Source organism: Sceloporus undulatus, chromosome 9 (genome assembly GCF_019175285.1).
Source record: "Sceloporus undulatus isolate JIND9_A2432 ecotype Alabama chromosome 9, SceUnd_v1.1, whole genome shotgun sequence".
Lineage (NCBI taxonomy): Eukaryota > Metazoa > Chordata > Lepidosauria > Squamata > Phrynosomatidae > Sceloporus > Sceloporus undulatus.
In genome coordinates, this window is record NC_056530.1 from 21,671,595 (window position 1) to 21,687,040 (window position 15,446).

Sequence of the window (15,446 nt, forward strand, 5' to 3'; positions counted from 1 at the left end):
AAGAAAGATAAAGATATTACAATGCCTCTTTATGGCAATTTTCTTTTCTTATCCCAACCTTTTAAAACCTGTACTCTTCAAACTGGCATTTTTATTCCAGCGTCACATGTATTTTTATAGCTACGTTATGTATTTCTTTTCAAGATTATCTCTGCTGGTTTGTTCTTGTACTGCAGCTGTTTTTAATATATATTTTAACACCTCCCTTCCTTCTTTTTATCCTAAACCTTTATTTTATTATTTTAAAGGTTTTGGGTCTGTAACCAAGTCCTTTCAGATTCCTTTGTGATGAGCCATTCCGGTAAAGGATATTGTATATTCATGCTGAATCCATTACAGTATTTCCCTACCTCTTGGGATCCCCTTTGTAACTCTGCAAACAAAGCTGACATTTCCAAGCCCGAGTCCATAAATAGATGCGAAAGCGTTGGCAATTTTGTCATCTTCTTTAAAAACCAGCCATTTTATTAATGTGTTTATGTGCCTTTTTCTCTTTTCTCATCCACTTTCCCAAGGGTGTTTCCTATACTCACGCGTGACTTCTGCTCCTAGCACCCAGGCCTCCAAATAACACCCCTTTGAGTTTATTTTCTGACTACGAAATGAGAAACCTTTAACCCCGCAATGGAGTGGGAGAAACCATCCACCCCACAATCGATTGGGAGACTTATTATTATTTGACTCAACTCAGTGATCATGAAGAACGTGCAGAAGAACTCCAGTTTCAATAAGGCCCATATGATCGCCAACATTTCATGGATGAAAAGCAGGACAGATGTGGCCAAGCGACAGCAGAATGTGGTCAAACTGGCAAGAATTATTAATGAGGAAGAACAGCCAAGCTAGGAAAGCTTACAGCAGTTTGCTTTTCCCTGAGCCTACTGGGAAAGGCAAGATTTCCTCATCTTGCTGGACATCAGCAACACTGATGTGAACAATTATATATTGCTTCACATCAGGTGGTCTTTTGGTGCTAGATCTTGCCTTCTTCAATCTGGTGCCTTCCAATGTGCTAGATTATAATTCCCATCGTCCCCCACCTACATGAGGATTAATGGGTTCATTATTTTATTGCATGTGGTGTCATGGTCTAGGGCACTGGTTCTCTACCTATCATCCTGCAGATGTTATGGACTTCAAATCCCAGAATCCCTGCCCATTAGGCATATTGGCTGAGGCTTCTGGAAGCTGAAGTCCAAAAACATCTGGACGTCCAAAGAAAACTGGTCACTCTAGGACTCACATCATCAGATGCATGCAGCATTATTATTTATGTGTTTAATTATTTATTTAAGTGATTATTCTGTTAATTATATTATTTATTATATTATATTATATTAATTTGTGTCCCGCTTTTCTCCCAAAATTGGGACTCCAAGCGACTTGCAGTCTAAAAATTTAAAATTATTCTCAGTCTTAGGTCAAGGAATATTAATAGTAAACCATGAGGCCAAATTACAACAAAGTTGTCACTAGTCACAATTCTACGGCTGCGTCTGCACTGCAGAAATAACCCAGTTTGACACCACTTTAACCACCATGGCTCATTGCTATGGGATTCTGGGGCTTGTGGTTTTGTGAGATATTTAGTCTTCTCTGTCTGAGAGATTGCCTGCCAAAGCAAACTACAAATCCCAGAATTAAAGTGGTGTCGGAGTGGATTATTTCTGCAGAGCGGATGCAGCCTCGGTTAAGCTTCTTTATACAATACACACAGAGTAAGCATTTACAAGAGCAGAAGTGGATGCTAAGATAACAATCCAGGCTTTGTGTTAATTATCACTCGAAGTGAGAAAGGAAACCCTCTTCTGGGTTTAAGCCTAAGCAAACAGAATCAAACCTCTTGATAAGAGATACATGATGCTCCTAACACACTGAATTGATGACTCTTCTTGGCTTATAAGTGGGTTGTCCATGCTATTAACAAAGTACAATTAGAGCATATGGGAGGTTAGGAGTTTCTGGAAGACAGAATTTTATCTTCTAGCAGCACAGCAAGAATAGCCTGGTTTCTAGGGAGCTCCGGTTTAAAAGATATAATTAATGTCAATAAGCAGTACTTAATTTGAAGAAAGGGTCAATCCTCTCCCTTGTTTTGAAAGCGAGAGCTGCTAGTTTCTAGATTAGGCATCTAATTTTTAATCACTTCTTCCCTCTGTCTTTCAGAGCAACTCAGAATGGTCGAAATCAGCAAATGAACATGGTTATTGTCTGGCTAAAAACACCACCTTCTGCTTTCCGCAGATTATGCTGCTTTAAAAGCACAGGCTCAGAGGAGCCAATTTTTTTCTGGTAAGTTGGCACCCTAACTATAGAAACTAACCATGAGGAGGAGAAAAGTGTATATATTGCAAAGGTAGGAAAGATGTTTTTTATCTGTTGTTACATAAATGCAACCAGGCTTGACATATCTGGACTATGCCAACGGGGTCCTGAGTACAAGGTTTTTGCTAATGTTTGGGGGCAGTTAGCTTACAGTTGTAAACCGCTTAGAGACTGCTTAGTGCAATATGAAGCGGTATATAAATGAAGCTGCTATTGCTATTGTTAAGCCTGGATTATGATTCTGAAGACTAGGGTTTGAATTCCAGCTTGGCCACAGAAACCCACTGGGTGATCTTGGGCAACTCACACTCTCTAAGCCTCAGAGGCTGGCAATGGCAAGCTCCCTCTGAAGATATGTGCCAAGAAAACCCCATGATAGGTTCACTGTGGTAGCCACAAGTCAGAAACCTTTGCCAAGAAGACCCCACGACAAGTTCGCCTTATGGTTGCCATAAGTCAGAAACCAAGGCACACAACAACAGCAAACCCCAAAATAAAAATAAGTACTTTCCCCAATTTTATCTTATATTCTCCTCTATCCTCCCCAGTTTCTTTCTTTCTTTCTTCCTTCCTTAAACTAAACACTCACAGAGTGCAACTCTTGTAATGGCAGACGCCTCACTTTGGGGGTGACATTTTCCTGTGTTGGTTCATTTTTTGCACCTTTCCCCCTGACCTTTGAAAAGTAAACATCCACAGCCTGCCTTTCCACTAATGGCACATACAATGTGCTGTGAGTTATTCCTCGCCTCCACAAGCTGGACTCCCCTTAGCAGCCCTTCATTTCTGTGTATGAGACTAGATGAGTTTCAAAACAGCCAAGAAGCATCTTGGAGGATGCGCAACCGCAAAGCCCCAGAGGAAGATGCACATGCGACACACGTTCCATGGGCCCCAGAGGGAGAAGTTGAGAGAACCTCCACCTCCTGGTACTTCTTCGCCCCCATCCCTCTTCCTCCCATCATCATCATCATCATCATCATCATCATCCCCCTCATTCTACTACTCATATGTCACCCACTCCTCCTGGCAAGGCGGGGGAGAAAGTGCCTTTAAACCCCAAGCAGTGCCAACCCAAGCAAGATCGGAGACGGATGGCAAAGAGAGGCAGAAGGAAGGAGAGAGAAATCACACTCACCTTTGCAGGTAAGAGAGCTGGTTGCCTTTTCATTCTAGTAAACAGAGCAAGACTTCGGGTCTGTTTTTCTTTTGTGCTCGGTGGCACATGAAGTGTGTTTCTGTGTGTTCATCTTTGACGGCTGCCTCTGGTCTTAAGTTCTGAATTTGAGCACACTTTGGGATGTTTGTGAAGGCCTTGGCATCTTCCCGGTTCATTTCGTTTCTTTTATTATGGCAAATAGCCAGCATAATAAATCCAATAAAAACATTACAAAATAATCAACTAGGTATAATGCAATGGGAAGTGGGGCTGGGGAAGGAAAACCTTTCTTTCTTTCTTTCTTTCTTTCTTTCTTTCTTTCTTATGCTTTTAGCCACAACCCTGTTCCAAAACTGTTAGTAGCGAGATGATAGTGTTATTATGTCCTTAATAGCCCAGTTTTTGTAGACATCAAGAGATAGGGAAAGTTCAGCAATATCACTAGTTAATGCTTACAGAGGCTACTAAAGATGGGATAAAAAAACAACTTGTCAACTGTGATAAGGTATATTCCTGAAACTGCATTCAGACTGGAGCTTGGAAAAGTTATTTTGGTGGAAGAAGCATCTATTCTGCTATTCTGGGGGATTTGGAAAGATGCAGTTCCCAAAAAGGAACATTTATTTCCAAGCACTGAAACCGATGGATGTATAGTTTGGAGTAGAGAGCCCATGTAAGGATTACAGGGGTGTATCCACACTGCAGAAGTAATAAAGTTTGGCACCACTTTAACTACCACAGTTTAATGATATGGAATTCTGGGAATTGTAGTTTGTCGTGGCGCTGGATTTCTCTGAAAGAGAAGGCTAAATGTCTCATTAAACTGCAGTTCTAAGAATTCCATTGGACTGAGCCATGACAGTTAAAGTGCTGTCAAACTGGATCAATTCTGCAGAGTGGATGCAGCCAATCTTGGACTAGGGAGACCAGGTTTGTAATGATCATTTGGTCATGGAAACCCACTGCGTATCCCATGATATGTTATGTTCTTTCAAGAAAACCCTATGCTCATGGAGTTATAAAGAGTTCCCATGAAGAGGAATTCATTTGAAGGCATGTAACACGAGAGCCGGCATGTTGTAGTGATCCAAGTGTTGGAATAGGGACTCTGGGAGACCAGGGTTCAAATCCCACTCTGCCATGGAAAGCCACTGGGTGACCTTGGTCATGTCACACACTCTCAGCCTCAGAGGAAGGCAATGGCAAACCTCCTTGGAAGAAACCTGGACAAGAAAACCTCACAATCGCCATAGCTCAAAAACAATTTGAAGGCACTCAACAACCACATTTTTGGAGTAGTGACATTAGGAAAATGATGAGATTTGGTTGTGAGTAAAATTGCTTGGGACTGGCCATAAGAAGGCAGGATGAGTGACCCTTATTAGCCTAGTCTTTTTTGCAACTGATTAACTTAATGTTTAAGAAAAGACACAGTACAGAACTGTTTCTGGTCCTGATGTATTGGTCTTTCCGACTATTCTGGTTTCTGCCTGGCTTTCTCCCCACCCCCATTGTTTTAATCAAATAAAAAGATGTTTATTTAGTTTATACATGAGAAGCAGACAGGAGATGTCTGTCTGCCTCCCTGGCCACAGCGAGGAGAAACACACAACAGAGAAAAGACCTGGAAACAGTCGGGGAAGTGAGCCAGTTGTAGGAGCGCGTTGGTGTCAGATGCTGAGCAGGAGTACAAAAGTGCACCAGGAATGCTAAGAGTTTAAATGATCTGAAAGTATGTGTAAGCTGCCATCGTCATCCTGCTGTGGGAGAGGTTATTCATTTTTGCAACTGGGGCCTAAGTGGGGTATTTTACTTTAATTATTTATTTAAAAGACATTCCCACGTACAAATAAATCGCTTTGCGATCCAAATTGATGGATCGGTTCGGCAGCAGAACCTGGATTCACACTACATTTGCCCTGATCGCATTTTCCTGCTGCAAAATAAAATAAGAGAACCCACTTGCGGTTCACATTGACGAGTGAATTGATTCAAAATGGACCCGCTCCAGCCGACCAAAGGGCAAATTTAAATCGATTCCGATCCGCATCTGGTTCATGCTTGCGCGGAATCGATTCATCCAAAAAGACGTGGGGGGAAATCAGTGGCAAAAAGGCCCCAGCTAAATGGGTCTGGTGAGTGGCTCCCCTCTACGAATTGTTTAAGCAATTTGGTTCAATTGCGAACCATGGTCATTTAAACTGGTTTAAACCAATTTGTGATCCGGTTTAAAAAGTAGTGAGAATGAAGCCCTGGTCTGTAAATCTACAGTGCTATATAAATAAAGTTTAATAATAATAATAATAATAATAATAATAATAATAATAGTAATAATAACAACATGGGAGACAAAGCAATGTGGCAAATGTATCATGGGGCTTTCGTGGCAAGAGTTGTTCAGATTAGGTTGAGCATTGCCTTCCCCTGAGGCTGAGAGTGTGTGACTTGCCCAAGGTTGTGGATTTCATGGCCAAGTTGGGAATCGAACCCTGGTCTCCAGAGTCATAATCCAGCACTCAAACCACTATGTGCTCTCACAATGGTGCATCTGCACTGTAGAAATAATGCATTGTGACACCTCTTTAACTGCCACGACTCCATCCTACACAGAATCTGCTTCTTTCCAACCAGACCCAACCCTTGAACCTCTAACTCCAATACATAGAGAGAGAGAAGTTAAAATGTAAGTGTCCTAAAAATAGATCCTTCCCATCTCATCCGCTGCTGCTCCTGAGGGCTCTCACGGGAACCAGATCCCAACAAAGCAGCGCTGGTGATGGCTGAGTGTAGCAGGATACTTTGTCAAGATGGGAAGAGGCTGGAAATGGAAGGGACGGCCTTTCTTTTCCTTCCGTGCTAAGTTTGGATGAGCATTTCCAGAGGAGGGTGACCAAAATGGTGATGGGTCTGGAAACCATGCCCTATGAGGAGCGACTTAGGGAGCTGGGTATGTTTAGCCTGGAGAAAAGAAGGTTAAGAGGTGATATGATAGTCCTGTTTAAATGCTTGAAGGGGTGTCATATTGAGGCTGGAGCAAGTTCTGCTGCTCTGGAGAATAGGACCCAGAGCAAGGGATGCAAGATACAGGAAAAGAGATTCCACCTAAACATTAGGAGGAACTTTCTGACAGTAATGCTGTGTGCATCATCCATTAGTCCCTTGCTTCTGCACAATGATGTTTACCTTGCTAAAAGCTGTCAGGAAAAAGTAAAATTGAAAATCAATGCTAACATCTCAGTGCCACTGCACACAAACAACTAGGAGTCGGATGCATTTTTAACTGGATGCATTTTTTTCTTTACAGAGAAATAGAGGTTCGATTGAACTGTGTTTTAACTTCTTAAGGTTTTTTAAAAATTGTATTGTGTTCTTGCTGCATGCTGCTTTTTAAAAGTTGTAAATGAGAGCCAGTGTGGCGTAGTGGTTTGAGTGTTGGACTATGGCCCAAAACTCTCTGCAGAAATAATCCAGTTTGAGACCACTTTAACAACCCTGGTTCAGTGCTGGTGAATCCTGGGAGTTATACTTTATTGTGGCACCAGAGCAATCTGACAGAGAAGGCTAAATGTCTTACAAAACTGTAATCCCCAGAATTCTCTAGCATTGAGTCAGGGCAGGGCAAAGTGGTCTCAAACTGGATTATTTCTGCAGTGTATTTTGGACCAATGACTCTGGGCATCAGGGTTCGATTCCCAGCTTGGCCATAAAACCCATTGAGTGACCTTGTGCAAGTCACAGGCTCTCAGCCTCAGAAGAAGGCAGTGGTGAACCTCCTGTGAAGAAATCTTGCCAAGAAAACGCCATGAAAACCTTAGGGTTGTGGTAAGTAAGAAATGACTGGAAGGCACACAGCAACAACGCCAACAACGGTTGATCAACTGGGATCTGCTATGGATGCAAAATCAGTTTTATGTGTGGAGTGTTTTAGGTTCTGGGGCAGCAAAGCAAGACTAAGGACTGTTCACTCAATATGTTTCTTGTGATGGTCTCTGCTCTCTCTTCCAAAGAAGGCTTCATCCCAGTGTGACATGGAAGTGAATGGAGATTTCCAGTTCCAAAGCCTGCTAGACAAGGAGTCGTGAGATGGGTGCCTCTCCCTGGCCTCATGCCTCTGTTGCAGCCAAAGCATGCGAGAATCCCTGGAACTCTTACTACTGTGTGCATTGCTCCAGAAGAATGCACAGGTAAGAAGATGAGGGACAAGTAGGTTAATTCCTCCTATCCCATTCTTTTGCTGTTCAGAAATTCAGTTTGGTTCTGCAAATTGTGTTGTTTTGTCCCCCTGAGCTGTTTTTATATACATAATAGAGAAGGGGTGCCATCTCACAATTCAGGGAAGGAAACATTTGTTCTTTAAGGCCAAGAGGCAGGGTCTACAACACAAAATTGGACAGCCTTAAGCTGTAGGTAACTTTCTGAAGTTTGATCCCAGTCATAAGGGACACTGGCCAATACACTGCCTAGTTTGCAGCCTTTCTGTGCCTCCCTGAACTCTGCTTTTCATCCTGGTTTCTTTTCCTTCCCTGCCACAGACTAGCTCCGTTGGAAGTTCAGCCAAAGATACATTTGCAGCATGGCAGCAATATCAGCAAGACTGCAGTCATAAGATGTTAGCGGATCCGCAGCCCACAGGTGAGAGAGCCTCCTCTTCAGCCCTATGCTTCCTAGTTTCCACCAATGCTGCAAACTTTCTGCCTGCAAAAGAATGACTCAACTTAATTTGCAACAATGGAAGTAAGCTGAGCACAAAGGTATAAAGTGGGAGGAGGAGAGAGAAACTAGGACATTTTAAAAGCAGCTTAAAAAGTGGGATGACAGAGAAGGAAAGAAGACTGTGTCTGCCAAATTGGGACAGTTGGAGCATATGCAGGCAGTTATGTTGTGAGAACTCACATTTCTTTAGACCAAATTGGAAAGGCCCTTTGAATACTATCTACCTTGATTGGGGGGGGGGGGGGGATTGGGGGTTTGCCACTCTCCTTCAGGCAGCAAAATGTCTCATGATGTCCCTGATAGCCATAGAAAACCATCTCCATCATCTCCATCATCATCTCTCTCTCTCCATCATCTCCTCAATCATCATTTCCATCTCCATCATCTCCATCTCCATCTATGTCATCTTCATCATCTCCATCTCTGTCCTCATCATCCTCATCATCATCTCCATCTCCATCATCTCCATCTCCTCCTCTTCTAAACCCCCTTTCAGTCCACCAGGTGAGCCAGTGGTCAGTCCACAATAACCCCTTCCTTTCCTCTGACCCATTTCTAGGCTTGGTATGCAACCGTACATTTGACATGTATGCCTGCTGGAGTGATGCCCTTCCCAACACCACTGCCAGGGTCCCCTGTCCCTGGTACCTCCCCTGGTACCAGCAAGGTGAGTTTGGTTTGATGACCCCTTAAATAGTTCCATCCTGAGGTCACCTGTCTTCTGTGGTGGGTGGTCCCCCTTCTCCATTGCACTGTAAGCCCCCTGACTGGCTACATCATGAAAAGGCATGAATCATTGGAAAAGACAATAATGCTAGGGAAGGTAGAGGGATATAGAAAGAAAGGAAGACCACATGCCAAATAGACAGACTCTATGAGGGAGGTCAGGGTCCTGAACCTACAGGACTTGAGCAGAGCAATGGATGACGGGGGCCTTGGAGATGTCTCATCCACAGGGTCACTATGAATTGGAGCTGACCCAAGGGCAGTTAACAACAACAAAAGGAAATAACCAACAGCTCAGGATTGTCACCATCTACTACTCCTCTGTCCTGCTTTCTTTACAGTACAAGGTGGCTTCGTGTTCCAGAAGTGTGGGGCAGATGGACAGTGGGTGGACGATGGGACAGGCCATCCTTGGCGTGATCACTCCCAGTGCGAAGCCCTCTATGAAGAGCTTCCCTTCCAGGTAAAATCATTGGGCTAAAATAGGGGTGAGAATCATGCAGCCCTCCAGATGTTCCCAGCATTCCTCAACACTGGATAATAGCTTTTGCCCACTTGGCCACACACTGATGTTGCTTGGCCACATATGTCCCAGTTTTGACCTGTGAAATGTAGGCGTTCACAACACACTGGGTGCATTATTGTCCGAGGGAAAGTAGTAAATCTGTTGTGGAGTTGACATTTGCAGATGCTGGTATTCCAGCTGGTGTCTGACCTTTGCTTCTGTTTCCTTCCAGAAGCATTTGTGGATTCTGGAGCAGTTCCGACTGATGTACACAGCGGGTTATTCCATTTCTCTGGTGGCTTTGGTCATGGCCCTGGCTCTGTTGTCAGCCTTCAGGTACATAGAGAAAAACCAATAAAGATATCAGATGGGAAGAACTAGCCAGTTGTGATGGAGGAATGGACTGGATTAAACACAGAAACAAACTCATAACAAGAACCAACAGCAGTTCTATCACTGTAGTGTGATATTCAGCTAAAATGATGGTGATGATGATGACAGTCATGAAGATAATATAGCAACAGCTCCCCCTGCTGGTAGCTAAAGAATAGCCATATGATGCAGGTCAATGGAGCTTGGGGCTGTCCAGTATACACTAGTACAAATATAAGCCTTGCCCCAAAAGAAATCCTAGATAATGGTTAGGGACAGAGATAATGTCACTGTTTGACTCCTCCCCAACTCTTCCTCTGATACTCCCCAGGAAACTTTGGTGCATCCGCAATTACATCCACATGAATCTTTTCCTGTCCTACATGCTGCGGGCAATCTCCATCCTCACCCGGGATGCCCTTCTCCGGTTGCGTTTCCCTGAAGACCTCCAGGATGAAGGAGACCTCTCCCGCCTTCCTATTGCACAGGTAACAGATCCCCATTCAATGGTGATATTCCAATGCATTCCAAGGAAACAGGTGGATAGCAAAGGTTGGAAGAGTCACTTTGTAAAGACTACAGCTCACAGAATCCCCAGCCTCCATGCTTTCTCCTTCATGGCTTTTTTGAGCTCTGGAAGAGAGGCATCAGGAATCAGAGAGAAAGTACTGTATAGTAAATGGTGGGCAAAGTGTGACTGTGGACCATATTCATTCTCAATTTTTTATATGTGTGCAAAACAACATTTTGTGTGTGTGTGTGTGTGTGTGTGTGTGTGTGTGTGTGAAGGCATTTCCACCACTTTTGGGTAGTGGCGGCCCAATTTATGCCCAGGAAAAGCCATTTTTGTAACTTGCACAGTTGCCCACCTCTATTATAATGGGTAGAGTCCTGGATCTAAGATCTGTGCCCTCTTTTTTCTTTCTGTTCTGTTCAGGCTGTGGGCAGCTGTCGCCTGGCACAGGTCCTCACCCAATACTGTGTCTGTGCAAACTACTACTGGCTTCTAGTGGAAGGACTTTATCTCCACAACCTGCTGGGATCCATGGCCTTCTCTGAAGAGAGCTATTTTCCAGGCTATCTGTTTGTTGGATGGGGTGAGTCAGCCGGCTGGTGCCATCTCTCAAGGAGGAATGAAACCCTGTGGGACCCTCTGTTTTATTTTCCTATTTGAATGAATGGCCTGGGATTTACTCTGTGTACTCTTGTTGTACAATTTTTTGTTGCTGTGTACCTTCAAGTCATTTCCTATTCATGACAACCCTACAGAGGAGTTTATCAAACGGGAGGAATTTCTCTTAATTTCGAATGAAAAGAAAATGGAGCCAGAATGCAATCACATGAATTTGCTTGTTTAGTGAATTTACGTGAATGCGAATTGCATTCGAACTGGCTTCCCAGTGCCTGAAAATAGCATGCCATGGCCCGAATTTGTGTGTGGTAGTCTATCACACAATAACGTGAAACCCCATGATTGCATTCAGATTGCCATTGGATTAAGTTTGAAATGTATCGCTGTTGTTTTCCAAAAGCAGTGCAAAGAAGCCAGCTATGCATTGGTGAAGTGAAAGGGAAGGATGAGAACCTCTGTTGTGTAGAAGGCAATTGTACCCATTATGCAGACACTTAAGGTGAGGCCTGTTGTTGATGTCTCACTTCTCTTTCTTTGCGCAGGATCACCAATTCTGTTTGTCATACCTTGGGTAATCGTGAGATATCTCTACGAAAATAATGAGTAAGTAAGTCTGTATGGTAGAGACTCGCTTGTATTTTGAGATCCTTTGTGCCACTCTGCAAGTACATTTGTTGGTCTTTAAACAGAAGTTGGTTGGGTGGGCATCTTCTGAGTGTGCCTTCATGGTGTATTCCTGCATGGCAGGCGATTGGTCCAGGTGACCCTTGCAGTCCCTTCCTACTCTATGATTCTGTCACTAATTCTATGACTCTGACCCCTTCCCAAAGATTAATTCTTCCACCCTTTCTCTCTTACTCTCACTTTCCTTCCCAATTCCACTAACATCTTCTCAATTTTTTTCTGCCCAGATGCTGGGAGAGAAATGACAACATGGGCTACTGGTGGATCATTCGGTGTCCTATCCTGCTAGCCATCTTTGTAAGTGTCCTCAACCAAATGAGAGCCCTGGTCTTTCTTCCCCAATATTGACTGCTGTAATTGGGAATAGCTCTCCAAAATCCTGGCTGGAGGACTCACTTTCTCCCAGTGACAGCAGTTGGCTTCCGGGTCAATGGGATGGTCAGTCTGCCCTGGGTTTTAGTTTAAATTTTAAAGGAGCTTGCCAAAGCACTTAATTCACTCCCAAGTGTAGATTTAGCCCCTTGGAAAGCTTCTTTAAAGTTAAAAATAAAACCACTTAGCCACCACCAATTGAGAGACAGTCCAACACCAGTGGTATGTTCCCAGACTTACCATAGATAGCAAAAACAAAACAAAACAAAACATGGATAATGGTGAATGCTATTTTTGGCTGGAAGCTGATCATAGAGTTGGGCTGGAGCACCTCCAGATGCCTAAAGAGCTGGTCTCTGTTGGCTTTTCATTGGGCCAACTGGTTGTGTTAAAGTAGTTCTGGAAGAGATAGGCCTTTGGTCTGATCCAGTAGGATTCTTCTTACATTTTTAGGGTGGTAAAGCTTACTGCAAGTCACATTCTTTCTTTCTGTGTGTGTGTGTGTGTGTGTGTTTCCCAGGTCAACTTTGTGATCTTCATCCGCATTATTAAGATCCTGATTTCCAAGCTTCGGGCACAGCAGATGCGTTACGCGGATTACAAAATGAGGTAGGGAACAAACTCTGGGGCGGGCAAAAGATAAAACATTGTCAGTGATATTGCTTGGATCCCTTACCTTGGACTTTATTCATCAAAGTTTTTTTCTTTTGGTTTTCCACTTCCACTCCCCCATTTTTAGGCTGGCCAAGTCAACGCTGACCCTCATTCCCTTGCTGGGCATTCATGAGGTTGTGTTTGCTCTGGTGACAGAGGAACAGGCTCAAGGCATCTTGCGCTATATCAAATTCTTCTTTGAGCTCTTCCTCAACTCCCTCCAGGTAAGGAACACATTTTGGATATTAACTATAAGAGGACTTCTACTGGCCTTTGGTCCATCTACCTCAGGCTTGCCTAAACTGAGTGGTCATCCAGGATTTCAGCCAGGAGTCCAGCTCTGCCTTTCGTTCATCATCCTACTTGGTGATGAACTGTTTTGCTGGCTCCTGCATGCAAAGCAGGTGCTCTAGACCTGATATACAAACACTCCCTTTACTAAATAAGCTATAATATCTAGGGGTGCATCTACACTGTAGAAATAATGCCTTTTGACATCACTTTACCTTACCATGGCTCCATCCTACAGAATCACAGGGTTTGTAGTTTGGTGAGTCACCAGCACTCTTTGGAAGAGAAGGCAAAAGACGATGTAAAAAAGTATAAATCTCAGGGTTCCATGGGATGGAGCTACAGCACTTAAAGTGCTGCACTATTTGTACAGTGTAGACACATACCAAGGGTGACTCTCCTTACTGAATATGTTTCTCCCACCTTTAAATGCTTTATCTAAATCTATAGGCCACAGATAGGTTGTCAGCTGAGGACCATCCCAGACCCTAAGTTTTAATGGCCCCAAATCTGATGCCTAGGGACATCCCCATGCGAGGTCACAGGGGGAAATCCCTGGAAGTGTCACAAGGGTGATGTCATAAGGAGCAGCTCCCGATGATGTCACTGAGCATGATAAAGCAGCGTCAACCACAATGAGCAGAGCATGCTATTTAAACAAGCAAACAAACAAAAACCCAAGGCAACAAATGAGGATAGAAGATATAAGGACCTTGCGAAGCAGTGCTCTTATCTTGAGATTTCTCCTCCTTCCTCTGAGGACTGGAACATTGGGGACAGACACTGACGTCTGAGAATCCTAATTACATGCAGCCTCCAACGCTTCCTCCAACCCCACTTATTTTAAAACAAATCCTAAAAGTGGCCCCATGACTCCTCTGACAACATGGGGGCAATCCTGCCATATTTTTAAATTCCTTCAGGATGTTTTAGACTCAGCAAAGTCCTTTTTAAAACTAGAAGCTTATTTCCTGGTTTTAAAAAACGATGCTTCTGGGCTTGAAACATCTTGAAGGTGGTGTTCAAATTTGCAAAATTGCCTTCTGTGCCCTCCAACTGTCTTGATTTGGGCAGAATCTCAGACCAGATTCACCATTCCAGATACATGGAAGGTGCCAACCACCACCGCCTGGGTCAGCCCACCTTTCACTGACCGAAAGAATAATGCCTTTGAACCTAAGTCTTGTTGATTTGCTTGACAGACACCGTTCATATACTTAAGCTGGTACAAAGCCAGTTCACACTTGTAGTGTGGATCCATCACATCTTATTTTGCTTTTTGTTAACCACCTGCAGGGCCTTCTGGTGAGCATCCTCTACTGCTTCCTCAACAAGGAGGTAGGTAGTCTGAAAGACAATCCCCTTGACTCCTGTTGTTGTGCAGATCACAAACACGGTTGGCTCAAATTTGTTTCCTGCCCTTTGTGGGTTTGTTCCCTCAAACCCATATGTGTGTATATTACCAGAATAATTTATTAACAGAAGATCAATATGCAGTGGGACCTTGGTATCTGTTGGGGTTTGGTTCCAGGACCCCACTTAGATACCAAAATCCATGGATGCTGAAGTCTCATGAGCATTTTTGAAATTTACACATATGCTTTTGGGAATGTATATATTTCTAAAATATTTTCAAACCGTGGATCCTTGAACCCATGAATAAAAAACCCCACAGATACAAAGGGCTGATTGTCTAGTTAGCATACAAACGTTATTCAAAGTCTAGCCTCCAGTAATGAGTTGATGCCAGCAAAATCCATTTCATGACCACCACCATCATCACCTCCATCCTTCCTCAAGTATAATAAAGGTTGTGGCTAAGATTATTACACGCAGGTTTTAAACCATGATTACACCTTGAAAAAGCTGCTTTAGCAAGACTTTAGCAATGCTGTTCCCCAGCCCTCAGAGGGAACAGGCAAGCTAGAAAAGGTTGGCGGTTTGCGGTTATTATCCCTGCTGATGAATACGTCCTGGTGCTTCAACCCTTTGAATCTAGATTTCACGACACCGCTGTTGCAAAGCCAAATTCTCTTCTTCTCTCCTTCCAGGTCCAATCTGAGATCCAAAGGAAGTGGCAGAGGTGCCAATGGGGAGCTGGGCTGCTGGAGAAGCAAGGCCAGAGCCTGAGCCGCTGGGCATCCTGGCGCAGCCGAAGCAGCCACGGGAAAAAGGCTGGCTTTCCAGGACAACCAGGTCTCCACATAGGCCTTGAGAACCCAGCAGGCACACGGTTCCAGCAGACGCGCATTGGCGGCCAATCTTACGGCTACATCCCCGTCAGGATGAAGTCTGAGGACAAAGCGGAAGAGTCACCCGACCCCAAGAAGGCTCTCGCCTCCACCGCCGGTCCTGAAAACGCCAGCTAATCCTTGGTTCCTTTTGAACATCCAAGGGAAGTTTCGGACCTTCTGACATTTCACAGATGAAAACCAGGACATGTGTGGCCAAGCAACATCAGAACATGATTAAAAAGTCAACCCATTATTAATGAGGAAGACCACCCAAGCTAG

At 43.9% G+C, this 15,446-nt stretch overlaps 2 protein-coding genes across 3 annotated transcripts in view; one reads left to right on the forward strand and one right to left on the reverse strand.

Annotated features, from left to right (window-relative positions):
- Window positions 1-518, reverse strand: part of SARS2 (seryl-tRNA synthetase 2, mitochondrial) — a 13,139-nt gene extending 12,621 nt beyond the window's left edge. Inside the window, exon 1 of the mRNA XM_042439085.1 lies at window positions 351-518. Coding sequence (XP_042295019.1) covers window positions 351-443 — 93 coding nt within the window. The 5' untranslated portion in view covers window positions 444-518. The remainder of the gene's footprint in view (window positions 1-350) is intronic.
- A 1,290-nt stretch (window positions 519-1,808) lies between these two features.
- Window positions 1,809-15,386, forward strand: LOC121915151 (gastric inhibitory polypeptide receptor-like). 2 transcript variants are annotated; one of them, XM_042439083.1, is made up of 15 exons: window positions 1,809-2,292; window positions 3,128-3,471; window positions 7,492-7,668; window positions 8,017-8,116; window positions 8,757-8,864; window positions 9,265-9,386; window positions 9,661-9,764; window positions 10,132-10,288; window positions 10,738-10,897; window positions 11,475-11,535; window positions 11,844-11,913; window positions 12,509-12,597; window positions 12,728-12,866; window positions 14,230-14,271; window positions 14,985-15,386. In XM_042439083.1, exons 3-15 carry the CDS (start codon window positions 7,612-7,614, stop codon window positions 15,300-15,302), a joined length of 1,527 nt encoding a protein of 508 aa, XP_042295017.1. In that variant the 5' UTR covers window positions 1,809-2,292; window positions 3,128-3,471; window positions 7,492-7,611; the 3' UTR covers window positions 15,303-15,386. The 2 variants fall into 2 exon arrangements, with proteins under 2 accessions (XP_042295017.1, XP_042295016.1); XM_042439082.1 differs by lacking the exon at window positions 1,809-2,292 and having other exon boundaries at window positions 2,799-3,471.
- Window positions 15,387-15,446: the final 60 nt, after the last annotated feature.